This window comes from Elephas maximus, chromosome 17, assembly GCF_024166365.1.
Source record: "Elephas maximus indicus isolate mEleMax1 chromosome 17, mEleMax1 primary haplotype, whole genome shotgun sequence".
In the NCBI taxonomy this organism is placed as follows: Eukaryota; Metazoa; Chordata; class Mammalia; order Proboscidea; family Elephantidae; genus Elephas; species Elephas maximus.
The window spans coordinates 17,733,445-17,751,727 of record NC_064835.1 but is presented as its reverse complement, the minus strand read 5'-3'; the positions used below and the strand labels follow the sequence as shown (position 1 = coordinate 17,751,727).

General features: G+C 36.5%; 1 protein-coding gene across 1 annotated transcript; it reads left to right on the top strand.

Moving 5' to 3' along the window:
* Positions 1 to 15,846: 15,846 nt before the first annotated feature.
* On the top strand, positions 15,847 to 16,782 carry LOC126060904 (olfactory receptor 10G9). Its single transcript, XM_049857286.1, has one exon. It carries the CDS (start codon positions 15,847 to 15,849, stop codon positions 16,780 to 16,782), a length of 936 nt encoding a protein of 311 aa, XP_049713243.1.
* The last annotated feature ends 1,501 nt before the right edge of the window (positions 16,783 to 18,283 follow it).

Here is an 18,283-nt window from a genome sequence, read left to right as displayed (position 1 = left end):
CCTATTTGTGTTCTTGGGTTCAAGGTGTGTCTCTTGCAAAAAAACATATAGTTGGATCTTTTTTTTTTTTTTTCCTAATCCATACTGCCACTCTCTGCCTTTTGATTGGAACATTTATTCCATTTTACATTCACTGTAATTACTGATAAGAAGTGACTTACTTCTGCCATTTTACTTTGTGTGTGTGTGTGTCTTAGCCTTCTTTGTCTTTGTCCTTTAACAGTGCTTGCTTTCCTGTTTTTTAGGTTTATTATAGTGAGCCTTTTTGTTCCCTTCTCCTTTCCCTTTCTGCAAATGTTTTATATATTTTCTTAGTGGTTATCATGAATGTTACATTTAAGAGCTTGTATTTATAACATTCTAAGGTAAGTTGGTACCAACATAATTTAAGTAACAAAAAATTCTGTCTACACCATTGCTCTCCTCCTCCTTTTGTTGTTGTTATTCTTAATTACATGTTTATATTTCATTTACCCTATAAAATAATTTTATCTTTGCCTTTTATATATTCGTTTTTAAAAAACATGAACAAAACATTTAAAATTATCTAGCATGAATACCTTATTACTAAGCCTTACACTTCTCCATGCATTTACTTCATAAGGGATATATAGACCAACAGGACAGAATTGAGAACCCAAACATAAATTCATCCACCTATGAGCAGCTGATATTTGACAAAGGCCCAAAGCCTGTTAAATGAGGAAAAGACAGTCTCTTTAATGAATGGTGCTGGCATAACTGGATATCCATCTGCAAAAAAAAAAAGAAAGAAAGAAAGAAAATGAAATAAAATCCATACCTCACATCACACACAAAAACTAACTGCAAATGGATCAAAGACCTTAATATAAAATCTAGAATGATAAAGATCATGGAAGAAAAAATAGGGACAAAGCTAGAAGCCCTAATATATGGCATAAACAGAATACAAAACATAACTAACAATGCACAAACACCAGAAGAGAAACTAAGCAACTGGAAGCTCCTAAAAATCAAACATCTATGCTCATCCAAAGACATCACCAAAAGAGTATAAAAGAATCCTAAAACTGGGGAAAAAAATTTGGCTACAACATATCCAATCAGGGCCTAACCTCTAAAGTCTATAAGATACTACAGAACTTCAACAACAAAAAGACAAATAACCTGGTCAAAAAATGGGCATAGTATGTGAACAAACACTTCACCAAAGAAGACATTCAGGTGGCTAACAGACACATGAGGAAATGCTCACAATCATTAGCCAGTAGAGAAATGCATGTCAAAACTACAATGAGATACTATCTCACACTGGCAACACTAGCATAAGTCCAAAAAACACAAAATAATAAATGTTTAAGAGGTTGTAAAGAGACTGGAACACTTATACACTGCTAATGGGAAAGTAGAATGGTATGACCACTTTGGGAATCGATTTGGCACTTCCTTAAAAAGCTAGAAATAGAAGTACCATATGATCCGGAAGTACCACTCTTTGGAATGTATCTTAGAGAAATAAGTGCTGTCACATGAATAGGTATATGTGCACCCATGTTCACTGCAGCACTGTTTACAATAGCAAAAAGATGGGCACAACCTAGGTGTCTATCAAAGAATGAATGAATAAACAAATTATGGCATATTCACACAATGGAATACTATGTTATGGTTTGTATTCTGAGGAACAACAATGAGTCCTCAAAACATCTCATAACATGGATGAATACAGAGGGCATGATGCTGAATGAAGCTAGTCAGTCACAAAAGAACAAATATTGCATGAGACAACTACTATAAGAACTCAAGAAAAGGTTTAAACACAGAAGAAAACATTCTTTGATGGTTACGAGAATGGGGAGAGAGGGAGAGGGGAATTCACTAACTAGGTAATAGACAAGAATTATCTTAGGTGAAGGTTAGGACAACACATAATACAGGGGAAGTCAGCACAACTGGACTAAACCAAAACCTAAGTTTTTCGGAACACAATCAAACACTTCAAGGGACGGAGTAGAAAGGGTGGGGGTATGGGGACCATGGTTTCAGGGGACATCTAGGTCAATTGGAATAACAAAGTTTATTAAGAAAATGTTCTGCATCCCACTTTGGTGAGTGGCGTCTAGAGACTTAAAAGCTAGTGAGTGGCTATCTTAGATGCATCAGTTGTTCCCAACCCACCTGGAGCAAAGGAGAATGAAGACCACTAAAGACACAAGGAAAATATTAGCCCAAGAAACAAAAAGGGGCATATAAATCAAAGAGTCCATTAGCCTGAGACCAGAAGAACTAGATGGTGCCTGGCTACCACCAATGATGGCACTGACGGGAACACAACAGAGAGTCCCTGGCAGAGAAGGGGAAAAGTGGAGTGTAGGACTCAAATTCCAGTAAAAAGATTGGACTTAATGGTCTGACCAAGACTGGAGGAACCCCAGAAGACATGGTCCCCAGACTCTTTGCTAACCCAGAGCTAAAACCGTTCATGATGCCAAGTCTTTAGACAAAGATTAGGTTGGACTATAAGACATGAAACAATACTCGTGAAGAGTGTGCTTCATAATTCAAGTAGATACATGAGACTAAATGGGCACCTCCTGTCCAGAGGCGAGATGAGAAGGCAGAAGGGGATATGAGCTGGTTGAATGGACATGGGAAATCTGGAGTGGGAAGGAGGAGTGTCCTTTCACATTATAGGGTAACACCTAGGACCACATAACAAGATGTATAAATTTTTGTATGAGAAATGAACCTGGACTATAAACTTTCACCTAAAGCACAATTAAAAAAAAAAAAAGCTTAAAGGTTATCTCAGGGTAATAGTTTCAGGGGTTCTTCCAGTCTTCATGGCTCCAGAAACCCTGGAGTCCATGAATAATTGAAGTTATGTTGTGCATTTTCCCCTTTTTGATCAAGGTTCTCTCCATAGGGCTTTCAACGGCTGATATTTTGGAAGTAGATCATCACACTTTTCTTCCAAGACTCTTCTGGGCAGACTCAAGCCTTGAACCTTTTGGTGTTCAGCCCAGCAAGTTAACCATTTACACTACCCAGGGACTCCATATAGAAAAAAAGAAAATTGATCATTTTCAACTGTGATACTGGAGAAGAATATTAAATATGCTGTGGACTGCCAGAAAAACAAATGACTCAGTCTTAGAAGAAATACAACCAGAATACTGCTTAGATGAAAGGTAGGCAAGATTGAGCTCACTCATTTTGGGCATGTCGTTAGGAAAGATCAATTATTAGAAAAGGGCATCACGTTTGATAAAGTAACCAGTGAGTTGAAATGAGGGAAACCCTCAATTAGATGAATGGATACAATAGCCACAACAATGGGCTGAAACATAGCAACAATCATGCAGATGGTGTAGGATCACAATGTTTTCTTCTGTTATACGGAAGTTTGCCATGAGTCAGAGGCGACTCTATAACAGCTAACAAAGACATACATGTCAAGTAGGGCTGAAACATTCCAGTCAGCTGGCATATCCTCTCTCCTATACAGGAGAGAGACTACTTCCTTTTTGTTTTTGGACAGCTTTATTGAAGTATAATTTGCATATGGTAAAATTCATCAGTTGTAAGTGTCAATTTAATGACATGTAGTATTTTATACAGTTGTGCAAACATTGCCAAAATTCAAAACTTTTCATTACCCCGAAAATTTCCATGGAGCCCATTTGCAATCAATACTCACTTCTACTCTCAGTTTCAGGCAAACACTCATCTGCTTTCTGTGTCTATTAATTTGTCTTTTCTGAGCACTTAATGTCAATGGAATCATACAATATGTAGCCTTTTGAGTTTGGCTTCTTTCACTTAGCCTCACGTTTTTGAGGTTCACCTATGCCGTAAAAAAAAAGCACGTAAAAAGTCTTCTCCTTCATTTTGCTGAATAACACCCCACTGTATTTTTTTTTTTTTGTATAAATATACCACATTGTGTTTACTCTTTCATCAGATAGCAGGTAATTTGTGATGTTTCCAGTTTTGTAGTATTATGAATAATGTTTCTTTGAATAATTACTTATAAGTCTTTGTATGTGTTCATTCTCTTTCTATCACCTAATGCTGTAAATGTAAGAAATACAATAAATTGATAAGATTATCATACTGTCATATGTCAAAAACCAAACCAAACCCACTGCTGTCAAGTTGATTCCAACTCTTAGTGACCCTACAGGACAGAGTAGAACTGCCCCACAGGGCATTGAGTGTGGCCTGAATTTAGTGACTCATTTCTAACAAATAGAAAATAAAAGCAGCATGATGTGTGACTTTGGAAACGAGAGTCTTGAAAGGTTCCGTGACTTCTTGCTTAGTCTCTTTCTTGGATCATTCACTCTGGGGGAAGCCAGCCACCATGTTGTGAGGATACTTAAGTAGATACGTGGGTATTCTGGGGTCTAGTGGCACAGAAGTTAAGAGCTTGGCTGCTAACCAAAAGGTCAGCAGTTCAAATCCACCAGCCACTCCTTGGAAACCCTTTGGGATAGTTCTACTCTGTCCTATAGGGTCGTTATGAGTCAGAATCGACTCGATAGGCAATAAGTTTAGTGTTTTTTTTTTTTTTTTGGTGGACATTTTGGTTTGGTTTTCAGTTTGGTGGACATTTAGGTAGTTATGAGGAACTGAGGCCTCTTGCAAACAGCCATGTGAGGGAGCCATCTTAAAATCAGACCCTCTAGGCCTAGTCAAGCCTTCAGATGAGTGTAGCCCTGGCCAACAGCTTCACTCATGAGAAATCCCAAGCCAGGACTGCACAGCTAAGCCACTTTCAGATCTCTTATTCTCAGAAACCGTGTGAGACAATAAATGATCTTTTGTTAAGCTGCTAAGATTTAGCGTAATTTGTTATGCCACAATAGATAGCTAATACAATGCCATAGACAGTGCAAGGGATCCAAGAACTTTGGAATCAGGGAAATAAGGTTCAAAATGGATATTCTTTGCAAATTTATAGAAATCCATTCTCCCATTTTATAGGAATAGATAATTGACCAGTTTGTCTCCTAAAATATAATGAATAAAGTCCAACTCCAAACTTCTCTGTTGACCAAAGGAATAAAGCTCCAAGTGGAGTTATTTTGAAGTAGGAACATATGGTTAAAACCAAAGTTAAAAACTAAGTGTAAACTTAAATTTACCAAACTGTACAATCTTAATGCTAGATTTTATATCTTGTTGATTTGCTACTTAGATTCACTGAACAGCCAGAGAGAGACTAATAGCATATAGCATAAATTTAGAAAGAAAAGAAGGGAGGGAGGGAGGGAGGGAGGGAGGGAAGAAGGAAGGAAGGAAGGAAGGAAGGAAGGAAGGAAGGAAGGAAGGAAGGAAGGAAGGAAGGAAGGAAGGAAGGAAGGAAGGAAGGAAGGAAGGAAGGAAGGAAGGAAGGAAGGAAGGAAGGAAGGAAGGAAGGAAGGAAGGAAGGAAGGAAGGAAGGAAGGAAGGAAGGAAGGAAGGAAGGAAGGAAGGAAGGAAGGAAGGAAAGGAGGGAGAGAGAGAGGGATAGGATGCAGGAAAACTTTCAGTTTAATAGCAATCAATGAAAACGAAGTTGGAACAAGTATAGACTGTGTGAAGCAGAAAATATATACTATTTTGGTATATCAAAAAAACAGAAAGGCTGGGCTTATCTGAAAAGTCTTCTTGAGCCAGTGGCTCAGTCCACTCATTCCCTTCTATGTGATCCTGCTAGGACTCCTAAGAAATACCTCCTACTAACTTTGCTCAGCTTGGTATTTGGCAACAATTCTGCTGTAAGAGTAGCCGGTCTGTAGCAGCTTCCCAAACAACTTCAAAGAGAAGAATTGTCCCTACACCTCACACCCTAGAAATGTGGAACACTTGAGTTAACACCTTTAAAAAAAAATTTGTCGTTGTTTAGAATATACTCAGCAAAACATACAATTCATCACTTTCTACATGTATAATTCAGTGACATTGATTACATTCTTCTAGTTGTGTGACCGTTCTCACCCTCTTTCTCTGAGTTGTTACTCCCTCATTAACATAAACTTACTTTCCCCCTAAGGTTCCTATCTAATCTTTTCAGTTGCTGTTGTCAATTTGATCCCATACAAATAGTTCTTAAAAGAGCATAATGCTCTAGGCACACACTTTTCTACTAGTTAAGCTAAACTATTGTTCAGTTTAAAAAGACTTCAGGGAATATTTTTGATTTAAGGTTTAAAGATTATCTCAGGGAAATAGTCCATATTTAAGACTTATTAACAATAAGTTCACCTAACTTACCAATAAAACAATAAGTTCACCTAACTTACCAATACTATAGCAGAAACCATGAATATTGTGGTTTAGGAGATTATTGTCAAATTATTTACTTTATGGTCAGCAGTGCTTGTGAGGGCCAATTTTACCAGCATTATGTATTAACATATTAAAAGGTTTTAAAGGCTTTTTTCATAAGCAATTGACACCTAACTGATTTTTTATATTCATTTTTTATCACTCCTAACTGTAAGGAGCCCTAGTGGTGCAGTGGTTAAGCACTTGGCTGCTAACTGGAAGGTGGGCAGTTTGAACCCACTATCCAATCCATGGGAGAAAAGACCAGGCAATCCTCTCTCGCAAAGATTTCAACATACAAAACCCAATCGGGGAGTTCTACTTTGTCTTATAGGGTCATTCTCAGTTAGAATCAACTCAGTGGCACACAACTACATCAAAAACAGGCTAAGTATATTTACAAATGTCTGTTTATTATTTTCCTCCATGCAATGAAAACAACATGGTGTTGGTTTAGGGTTGGACAAACAGACAAAATGGAACAGAAGTAAGAGCATAAAAACATATCCTGTGCACATATGGATAAATGATTTAAGACAGAAGTGGCCTGAGAGATCATGGGAAAATATTTTTTCAATAAATTGTTCTTGGACAACTGGATCAACAAGGAAAAAATTAAATTAAAATAAAAATAACTTTAATCTCTTACTACATACAACACTAAATCAATTCCAGCAGTGTTGTAACTAAATTTGTTAAGGCAAACAATACAGCTTTTACAACTGGAGGGGAATCCTTTTGACCCAATACAGAAATAATAAAAGAATCACTGATGATTTTGGTTACATTAGGATTGAAAATATCATTAAAATAATTAAAGAAAAAAGCAAAAGGAGGAAACTGAAAATCAGAAAAATGAAATGTAGCATTGCTAACAGGGACTCATATCAAAAATATATAAAGAACTCCTAAAATTTATACAAACATTCCAATATGAAGACAGGCAAATGACTTGATAAAGCTTCACAAAAGAAACACAAATAGCCTATAAACAAAAGCTCAATCACTTTAAAAATTAAGGGAATACAAATTAAAATTGCAATAAAATGTTGCTACAAGTAGATGTCAAAGTCATCCATTACTTGTCAAGGAATTATACACGTAAAAAATGATGAAATGGTACATGTTTTGTTTTATATATAAATATACTTACCACAATAAAAAGAAATCATTCATTACTCAGCATGTGGAACTTTCACACATTGCTAAAGCCAAAAAAAAAAAAAAACCAAACCCACTGCCATTGAGTCGATTCTGACTCATAGTGACCATATAGGACAGAGTAGAACTGCCCCATAGAGTTTCCAAGGAGCGCCTGGTGGATTTGAACTGCTGACCTCTTGGTTAGCAGCTGTAGCACCTAACCACTACACCACCAGGGTTTCCCATTGCTAAAGGTAGTGTAATTTTCAGAATTACTTTAGAAAATGCTTCATCATTTTCAAATAAAGTGGACAATGTTTTCCTCATAATACAGAAATTCTCCAGAGAAACTCATGAAAGTGCACATCGGCATAAATGTTAAGAATATGCAAGACATAATATTGTACTGCCAAAAATTTTAGTATACAAATATCTATCAAGAGTATGTTTTACGTCAGCAAGACGTGGCCAAGGTAAATGAAACCATTAAGAGGTACACAAGAATAAAGGACAACTACAGTAAATGCTATAACATACACAATTCTATAACAACCAAAAATTTATGAGTGGTTAATTACATAGATAGATATGTATCTATATAGGTGTGGGAGCATGTACACGAGTACATGCACATACATATATAGGTATAATTGTGGACATTTCTATATACACATTTGTATATGCTGCATATGTATTCATATATGTAATGGAACACCCAGGGTCAGTTATGGAAAGTTCTTAGACATACCCAGACACCTCATGGGACTGAGTTACTGGGCTTGAAGGCTAAGGATTGTAGTCTCGGGGAACATCTAGGTCAACTGGCATAACATAGTTCATAAAGATAATGTTCTACATCCTAGCTTGGTGAGTAGCATCTGGAGTCTTAAAGATGGCGAGTGGCCATGTAGGATACTACTGATCTCTTCCTGCCTGAAACAAAGACAGTGAAGGAAATCAAAGACTCAAGGAAGCAGTTAGCCCACATGAACCACTGCCTCCTCTAGGCTGAGACCAGAAGAACTAAATGGTGTCCAGCTACAACTACCAACCACTCTGACCAGGGACACAACAGAAGTCCCAGTTAGAATGAGAGGAAAATGTAGAACAAAGCTCAAATTCACAAAAAAGACCAGACTTACTGGACTGATAGAAACTGGAGCAATCTCTGAGACTATCACCCTAAGACACCATTTTAACCTGGAATGGAACCCACTCCCAGAGGTCATCTTTCAGCTAAATAATAGATTGGCCTATAAAATACACAATAACACCCATGAGGAATGTGCTCCTTCAACCATACAAGAAGAAATGGGCTACATTTGCCCAAAAACAAAGATAAGAAGGCAAGGAGGGGCAGAGAAACTGGAGGGATGGAAATGGAGAGAGTGCTGGATTGCCTGGATAGCTACCAACCTCAGGGAAAAATTTGTGTATGAATTGTTGAATGGTAAACTAATTTGCTATGTAAACTTTCACCTAAAGCAAATAAAATGTTCAAAAACAAACAAAGATTGTATTTTGCAATGGAACAATCCACGTCAATTAAAAACAGATAAAGGGAAAAATATTTTAAAAGCAGCCAAATTAAAAAATACACATTGTATACAGAACAAAGATAAGAATGAATAGATAATTCTCATCAAAACTATGCATGACAGAAGGCAATGGAATGATATATTTAAAAAGCTCAAAAAAAAAAAAAAGTCAATCTAGATTTCTATATCCAGTAAAAATATCCTTAAAACAATGAAAGCAAAATAAAGGTCTAGTCAGGAAAACAAAGCCTGGAAATTTTTTTTAAACAGTACTCCTGGACTACAAGAAATGTTAAAGGAATGTCTTCACACAGAAGTTACATGAAGCCAGATGGAAAATTAATTTATACAAAAGGATAAGGAGTGCCAGACACTAAGCACAAAATATATTTTTTCATTGCTTATAGCCAAAATAATAGCAATGTATTGTGGGGTTTATTACATATATAAAAGTAAAATGTATGGTTACAATAACTAAAGAATAGGAGATTTATGCTGTTTTAAGATTTTTTCATTATACTTGAAGTGGTCTTGAAGGCAACATTTGAAGGCAAAATGTGATCATTTAAAGATAGATATTGAGCAACCACTAAAAATATGAGGAAGAAAGATATGTATGTATATAATAGAGACAAATTCAAATACTAAAAAACAAACAAAAATGCTACTTCATTAATTTAAAAGACAGGAAAAGATAAAGGAAAAACAAATAACATATGGCACAAATAGTAGACAAAATAGCATAACAGTAGAGAAAAATCAATGTTTGCATTATATGCAAATAGTCTAGACGTTAAAAAGAATAGATTGTCAAATTGGAAAAAAAAAGACTGAACTAAAATCAGAACCCTCATCCATCACTGATGGGAATGCAAAATGGTGTAAATACTGTGGACCACATGAAGAAGAACATGGCATTAGGATCAGAGGAAGGCTTATTAACAACCTGCGTTATGGCGTTATCTAGATAACACAACTTTGCTTGCTAAAAGTGTAGACGATTCGAAGCATTCACTGATGAAGATAAGAAACCACAGCCTTCAGTATGAATTACACCTCAAGGTAAAGAAAACAAAAATCATAATAACTGAACCTATAAGCAATATCATGATAAACGGAGAAAAGATTGAAGTGTCAAGGATTTCATTTTACTTGGATCCACAATGAAGACCCATGGAAGTAGCAGTCAAGAAATCAAAGGACACATTGCACTGGGAAAATCTGTAGCAAAAGACCTCTTTAGAGTGTTAAAAAGTAAAGATGTCACCTTGAGGACTAAGGTGTGCCTGACCCAAGCCATGGTGTTTTCAATTGCCTCATATATATGCATGCGAAAGCTGGACAATGAATAAGGAAGACTGAAGAAGAATTGACACCTTTGAATTGTGGTGTTGGCAAAAAATATTGACTATGCCTTGGGCTGCCAAAAGAAAGAACAAATCTGTCTTGGAAAAAGTACAAACAGAATGCTCCTTAGACTTGAAAGCAGCTGTGTGAAGAGACACATGTACATCAGTGTTCATTGCAGCACTATTCACAATAGCCAACAGATAAATAGATAAACAAAATAATGTGGTACATACACACAATGGACTATTGCTCTGTTGTAAAGAGAAATGAAGTCCTGATACATAGATGAACCTTGAAAACATTATGCTGAATGAATTAAGTTAATGACAAAAGGACAAATATTGTATGGTTTCACTAATAGGAAATACCTAGAATAGGCAAATGTATAGAAATTACAGTTTAACGCTGGTTACCAGAGGCAAAAGGAATAGGGCAAAGGGAGAATTATTGTGTAGGTAACACTGAGTTTTTGCTTATGGGAATGGAAAATTTGGCAACTGCAATTGATGATGACTGCACAACATGATTGATGTAATTGGTTTTATTAAATTGTGTATGTGAAAAACATTGTATGGCCAATGTTGGGTTCTCTATATTCTTAGAACAATTAAAAAAACAAACAAAACAAAACACTAAACTGTGTACTCGCTACACCCACTTTAATTGCTAGAACACGGACAGGTTTTAAGTAAAAGAATGGAATAAGATATACCACGTGAATGTTAATTGTAAGAAACATTGAGTGACTATAGTAATATCAGATCAAGTATGAAATACATGACTGATTGCCTCCACGAACAACTACTTTCTTTGTCATGGGACCAGAGGAACTGGATGGTGCCAGGCTACAACTACTAAACGTTTTGATCAAAGATTCTATAGAAGAATACTGATCAAAAGGGGGAAAATGCAGAGTAGAATTTAAAATTTTCATAGAATCCAGACTTTCTGGAGCCATGGAGGCTGAATTGCCTTAAGATAATCTTTAAACCTTAAATCAAAAGTATTGCCTGAAGTCTACTTTAAACCAAACAATAGTTTAGCTTAACTAGTAAAGAATGTCTACCTTGAGCATTGTACTCTTTTAAGAACCATATGGGATTAAATTGACAAGCAGCTTGAAAGATTAGATAGAACCCCATTGGGTTTTAGTGAAATATAATCTGAAAAGCTGGATAGTTCCTTTCTTGTTCTTGAAAAAGGAAAAACTCAGTAAATGTCACTACTGGTCTCCTTTTGCTGAAAAAAGCAACTGAAAAGTTATGCAGCACTCTCAAGAGATGTAAGTCATCCTTGAAAAGTAGTCAGCTGGGCAACAACAGCGTTTTCTGCAGAAGCAGTAAGACAGGAAATAAAATTAGTAGGTGCTTAGTTTTGGAAAGGAAAAGACAAAATTACTATTTATGAAGATACATGATTTTACAGTTATATAGCCCAACAGAATCAAAAGGAAGTTAATAAAATTCATAAAATTATGTAAAAGAAGTTGGATAGAAGTTTAAATTCACAAAAAGTAGTAGTATGTATTTGATAAAAAAAAATAGACTTTGAAATATAGTAACTACAGCTGAACTGTAAATAGTTATTGAAATAAACTTGCAAGATAAATGCTCTCATCAGTCATAAGTTTATTGATACATTGTTGTTTTCCCTTGCTCAACATTTTTAAAATGATCAGTATCAAAGGGTGTCATGGTACATTAAAAAAGTAAACAGTAATCCATTAGAGTTAATTAAATGTGAAATTTTTGGCCATTGCTGTAAAACTATTGATCAAATAAAGAACATACTGATCTTTGAAAAATACGAAATAAAATAAAAGGCAGCATTGTGATTCTACATTGATTTTAAGTACGCTTATACTGAATGGATAACGATATATGAAAACTGGGTAATGTGATAGGCTAATTCAGGCGGCTTCAGCTCCTCAAAGCCTATCGCTTAAAAAAGATATATTCTCAACATACAGGAGAATATAGTACAGAAGGCTTGTGAAGCTGCTCTTTTCCTTCTCCAATAGTGATAGTGCTTTGGGTTTCTACAGGAGCAGATCAATTTTTCTCCTCTTTGTCATAAATTCCTTTCCTGATAACTAAGACAGACATTGACTCTGGAAGAAAACATACCCACCCTTTCATTAGTTATATTAATTCAAGCTTAAAAAAAAAAAAAAAAAAAACTCTCTCTCTTAGAGATTCTAAAAATGTTCTAAGCTTGGAGGATAGAAGGCACAAAGACAGAAGTCTCTGAGAAAGAAAGGAATTCCTGAACCAGAGAAGTTGAGGCAGCATCCATTCTGGGCTGGGAACTTGAACAGTGCATCCGTCAAGCCCCAGAGGGAAGAAGGGTAATTACCTAGATGTTTATGTAGGAGTAATAAGACTCTGATCATCCCTGAAGCACAGAAGAGACAGAGCTTCTTTTTGTAACTGGCCATAATCGCCGGAAAGTAAGATTCATCAAAGAGGTTTTGAGCCCCACCAGAGGCTCTTTTGGGATGAAAGCCATATTTTCTATCATTGAACTTAAAGAAGAGTTTTTTTTTTTTAATAAATAAATAAATCAGTCCTGCACAAGAAATTTTCAAACCCAGAATGGCATGGTTGTTTATTTTAGAAATTACTTTTTGGCAAATAAAATGCCTTGTGGAAAGATGATCTATTAAATGCAAAACCCACTTAAACAGGTACATTTGGAAAAAAATTTTGAATGCTCATCGTAATGTTTCCCACCTTAATCATGAGGGCCCTGGGGCCAAGGCAGCATCTCCTGAGACATTAAACCAATTTTATGCTCTCTTACTTAAAAAGAGCTTGTATCTATACCTTGTTCTTCTTGTGGTTTCATCTTTACAAGAAAAAGAATCCTACTACTAATCAAAGACTAGAGCTTCTCTACACCTTGAATGTTGCCTTATGATCCAAAACCTAGTTATAAAATTGGTAAGTAGCAAAAAAGAAAAAGCAAAAGCTAAGCATTTTTCATTATTGAGCATATCTAAGTGTAGATGTTGAGCATATCTACAGTTTGTTTATAGTCATAGTTTGTATTTTTTCATCTTTCTTGAGCTTTGACTTAGATTGTCTTAGCTTCGACTTAGATTGCCAACTTTACATGGTTTTATAGATGGTTTACCTCAAGTAGATAAAGCGTTTTGTGTATAAACCTTGGCATTACAACTCTGAGTTGGAACCAAGGGAAAACTTCCATTTCTCTCAGAGACCCAACGTTGGAAATATGCCACTAATATGAGTCTGCGTGGCAGAAGTATCTTAGAAATTACCCACAAAATGCTCATTTTCTATCAGACATCTCCAGGTCTTCAAACAGATTTCTCTTCATTTCTTTACACCTTTGTATTTCTTTTAACTTTGAATATACAATTTCAAGGACAACCAACGCACTCTTAAAAAGAAAAGAAAAAAAAAAATTGAGTCTGAACTTTGGAATAATCAAAATTCTAGAAACAATTTTTTTAATACAATTTCATACTACATATTTTTTCTTTATTTTATTTTTAGAAGCACAGTTTTGTTTGTTCTATTACAAATCTAAATATTCATTTCTGAAACTCAAACACGATAGATACAGTCTTGTCCTCTTTACTATTTAAGCAGTTTTAATCCTTCTTGGTCATCTCAAAATATATTGTGAGGCGACTTGATGAAGGTTTAGAGAGACGAAGATGGATTTATTAAAATTCTAGAGGCAGAAATAGTAAAAATTTATAATTAGAAATCAACATAGGAGAAAGGATGTGAGAAAAATGTTACTTTGATCATTATTACCTAAGATGGTGTCAGACGTCATGTATGATCAGATGAATATGGTGTGGGATAAGACAGAGGAATGGAAGACAGGCTTTGAGTAAAGCTATACCATTTTTGAGATCCTGCCTTGGCACTTGTGCTGCTGACAAGAAAGCATTAACAAGGCCAATTTTCTCTCAGCCATCCAGAATGAAAATTTCTTTAAATTTTATATTTATAATGGATAATTCTCTGATGATAAAAAAGACTGTATATTTGAAAATTGTGGGTCTGTGTGTATGTGTTCGTCAGAGAGAAAAAGAGAAAGATGCTTGAATAAAGGCTTAATTCTAGAAGGAACTTGCCAACTACTGGATACTTGCTAGTTTGGCTACGTTGCTGTTCTTAGCTGTCTTTGTTTCAGCTTTGACAGATGGACATCCCATGCAGCTTGGAACAATACTCTGCCTAGTTCTGCACCATTCCCATGATTGGTTGTGGATCAGACCATTGTGATCCAAAGGGTTGTTGCGATTAGGGTCCTCATCCTGGAGCAGTCGAGCCAATGAAATGTACTCCAAGTCAGAAAGAGTGAGAAAGTTTATTCAGGAGATGTATATATCACTGGGACTCAATAGCAATGCAGACTGTCTCTATGGAGTCCCAAAGAGCAATTTTATATCAGATCTTATGTAGAATTCTGCGAGGGTTAGAAGTGTCTCTGTAGCCTGCAGATGGCATGGCTGGAGGAGTTATACATTATAAGATAGTGACAAAAGACCCTTTATCAGGCTAAAGGGATACATGCTAGACATCTCTTTATCAAGCTAAAAATACACATGTCAGACATCTGGGCTCTGATTTCCCTGTGGAGGTTGTAAATCACAGGTAGTTGGACAGAACAAAACAAAGATATTTGCAACAGATTAAAACAAAGAACGAAGTTGTTAACATTAGGTCAAAATAAAGTCATTAACAAAGGTATGTGAAGGAGGAGGCAGGCAGAGGAAGGAAAATATCTTATAGGTTCATCACGGCCTTAGTTATGTCAAGCCCTCAGTCACCCATTCTGAAAAGGAGAAAACATGCTGGAAAGTATTAGGGTCACAGGTTTTCACTGGCTGATTTCCAGAAGTAGATCACCAGCATTTTTTCCTAGTACATTTTAGTCTGGAAGCTTCAACATGGGTGACACTGCTGGTATTTGAAATACCGGTGGCATAGCTTTCAGCATCATAGTAACGCAGAAGCCACCAGAGAACAAACTGATGGATGGTGAGATTGCATATAACTTTTCTAATTCTACAGAAAAAAGAATACAAAATTACCTCTCTTCTCTGTTCAGCTGATTTTATGTGATACTGAAATAAGGAAAAAAATATTTCTCTTCAAAGTCTCATTTTCTTGAAAATGACTATGTAGAAGATAAAAGACAATTCAGCCCTTGTGTTCTCTATCAGAGAATACGCAGTTACATATTTCACATGAAATATGAGTAAATTTCTTTCCTTTCTTTAAGTACAAAAACTAAAAACCAATCCCACTGCCCTCGAGTAGATTCCGACTCATATCACCCCTGTAGGACAGAGTAGAACTGCATCCTGGGGCTTCCAAAGCTGTAAATCTTTAGGTAGTAGACTTCCACATTTTCCTCCTATAAGCTTCTAGTGATTTCAAACTGCCAACCTTTCCCTTAGCAGCCAGGAGCTTAACCACTGCATACCACTAGAGCTCCTTCTTTAAGGACAGAGTTCCATAAATGAGAAGAAATGTCAAATTTGAGCCTGGTGACAACGTTCATCCTCATGGGCATTCCTCATGCACCAGCCCTGGACACCATCCTCTTTGGAATTTTCTTTGTGATTTATGTACTCACCGTGGTGGGAAACCTCCTTATCCTGCTGGTGGTCAGGGTGGATTCCCACCTCCACACACCCATGTACTACTTTCTGACTAACCTGTCCTTCATTGACATGTGGTTGTCCACTGTCACTGTGCCCAAAATGCTGATGACCTTTGTCTCCCCAAGGGGCAGGGCTATCTCCTTTCACAGCTGCGTGGCCCAGCTCTATTCCTTCCACTTCCTGGGCAGCAGTGAGTGTTTCCTCTACACAGTCATGTCCTATGATCGCTACTTGGCCATCAGTTACCCGCTCAGATACACCAGCATGATGAGCAGGAAAACCCGTACCCTCCTGGCCACCAGCACTTGGCTCAGTGGCTCTCTGCACTCTGCTGTCCAGACCATACTGACATTTCGTTTGCCCTACTGTGGGCCCAACCAGATCCAGCACTACTTCTGTGATGCACCGCCCATCCTCAAACTGGCCTGTGCAGACACCTCCGCCAATGAGATGGTGATTTTCGTCAACATCGGGGTAGTGGCCTTGGGCTGCTTCCTCCTGATAGCGCTGTCCTATGTGTCCATTGTCTTTTCCATCCTGAAGATCTGTACCTCTGAGGGGAGACACAGAGCCTTCCAGACCTGTACTTCCCACTGCATTGTGGTCCTCTGTTTCTTTGTTCCCTGTGTTTTCATTTATCTGAGGCCAGGCTCCAGGAATGCTGTGGATGGGGTTGTGGCAGTTTTCTACACTGTGCTGACACCCCTTCTGAACCCTGTAGTGTACACCCTGAGGAACAAGGAAGTGAAGAAAGCTCTGCTCATGCTGAAAAGTGGGTCAGTATTCACCCAAAGCAAATAATGAGGAAAGGTCATATATGTCTAACTCCTTTTATTTATAATTAAATTAAAATGCAGACATGAGTATTATCTTTTCAAGGGACATTTCAATCACTCAATCTTAATTTTTAATGAAACCGTTAATGAATATCAGTTTTTTTCCTCCATAGTGCAAATCCTAGTTAAAGAAGCCATTTAATGGTAATAATTAAAGAGGAAGGATAATAGTCTATTCTTTCTTTATTATTCTACTAAGTATATCACCAGAAAAGTAATTTATTATTTTATCCTCTGTATAAATATATTTCAGAATTTCTAGCCAGTATAATACTTTTATATTTTATTGTGTGCAGTTTAAATCAAATCTTTTAAAAAGCTGTTTCTGTTTTTCAAACTTCTATATTGAAAAAAATCACTTATGATATTCACAGTCCATTACATAAGTATCTAGTCTGATGAAATTTTTATTTTAGAAAGCACTAGATAAAAAATGCTTGATTCTCAGGAAGAATGGCTTTATTTGCATTTATGATACAATAAAAACTGAGTAACACTTATTTTTTATTTTGACTTCCAAGATGCTCAAAAGTAAATATTTGCACATTTATGCACTGTACAGACTGGATTGGTCACTGATACAACTATCTCAGCTGCCCTTCTGTATTTATAGGGCTGCTGATCTCATATCCTAAATGCAAAGCTTCTATTTTCAGCAATCTTAAAATTATATTTGTAAGTAAACTGTGGATAAATGGTTAAATATACAAAAAAAATAAACCAATGAACTTAGAGACCAAAATAATACCATAAAAAAATTTCAGGTTATTTTCCATTTTTAGAACAAGGTCCTGGTCAGTACTTCTTATGTAATTGTACTGTAACTGTAATTCACATTTGTTTGATTTAAAGTACAAAGCAAACCTTGGACACCATCTAATACATAGTAGAATATAGTGTGGTTTGGTTTCTGGGGAGGTAAGTCTTGGGCCATGAGCCTTACAAATAGGCATCTCAATACATACTAGTTAACTAAATGCTAAATGCTAAATTTTAATTCCACATGTATCCTGTTAATGCCATAAATGCCAGCTATAGAGAGCACAGAGCTTGGCTGCTAACCAAAAGGTTGGCAGTCTGAATTCACCAGCCCTTCCTTGGAAACCCTACGGTGAAGTTCTACTCTGTCCTATAGGATCACTATGAGTCGGAATCAACTAAATGGCAACAGGTTTGGTTTGGATGGATGCTGTCAAAGATTGAATTGTGTCCCCCCCAAAATGTGTGTATCAACTTGGTTAGGCCATGATTTCCAGGATTCTGTGGTTGTTTTCCATTTTGTAATTGTAATTTTATGTTAAAGAGGATTAGGGTGGGATTGTAACTCCCTTACCAAGTCACATCCCTGATGCAATGTAAAGGGAGTTTCCCTGGGGTGTGGTCTGCACCACCTTTTATTTCTCAAGAGATAAAAGAAAAGGGAAGCAAGCAGAGAGTTGGAGAATCTCACATCACCAAGAAAGCAG

Bases quoted from the DNA above. Each gene is read 5' to 3' on its own strand.
- LOC126060904 (XM_049857286.1), top strand. From the start codon at position 15,847: ATGTCAAATTTGAGCCTGGTGACAACGTTCATCCTCATGGGCATTCCT.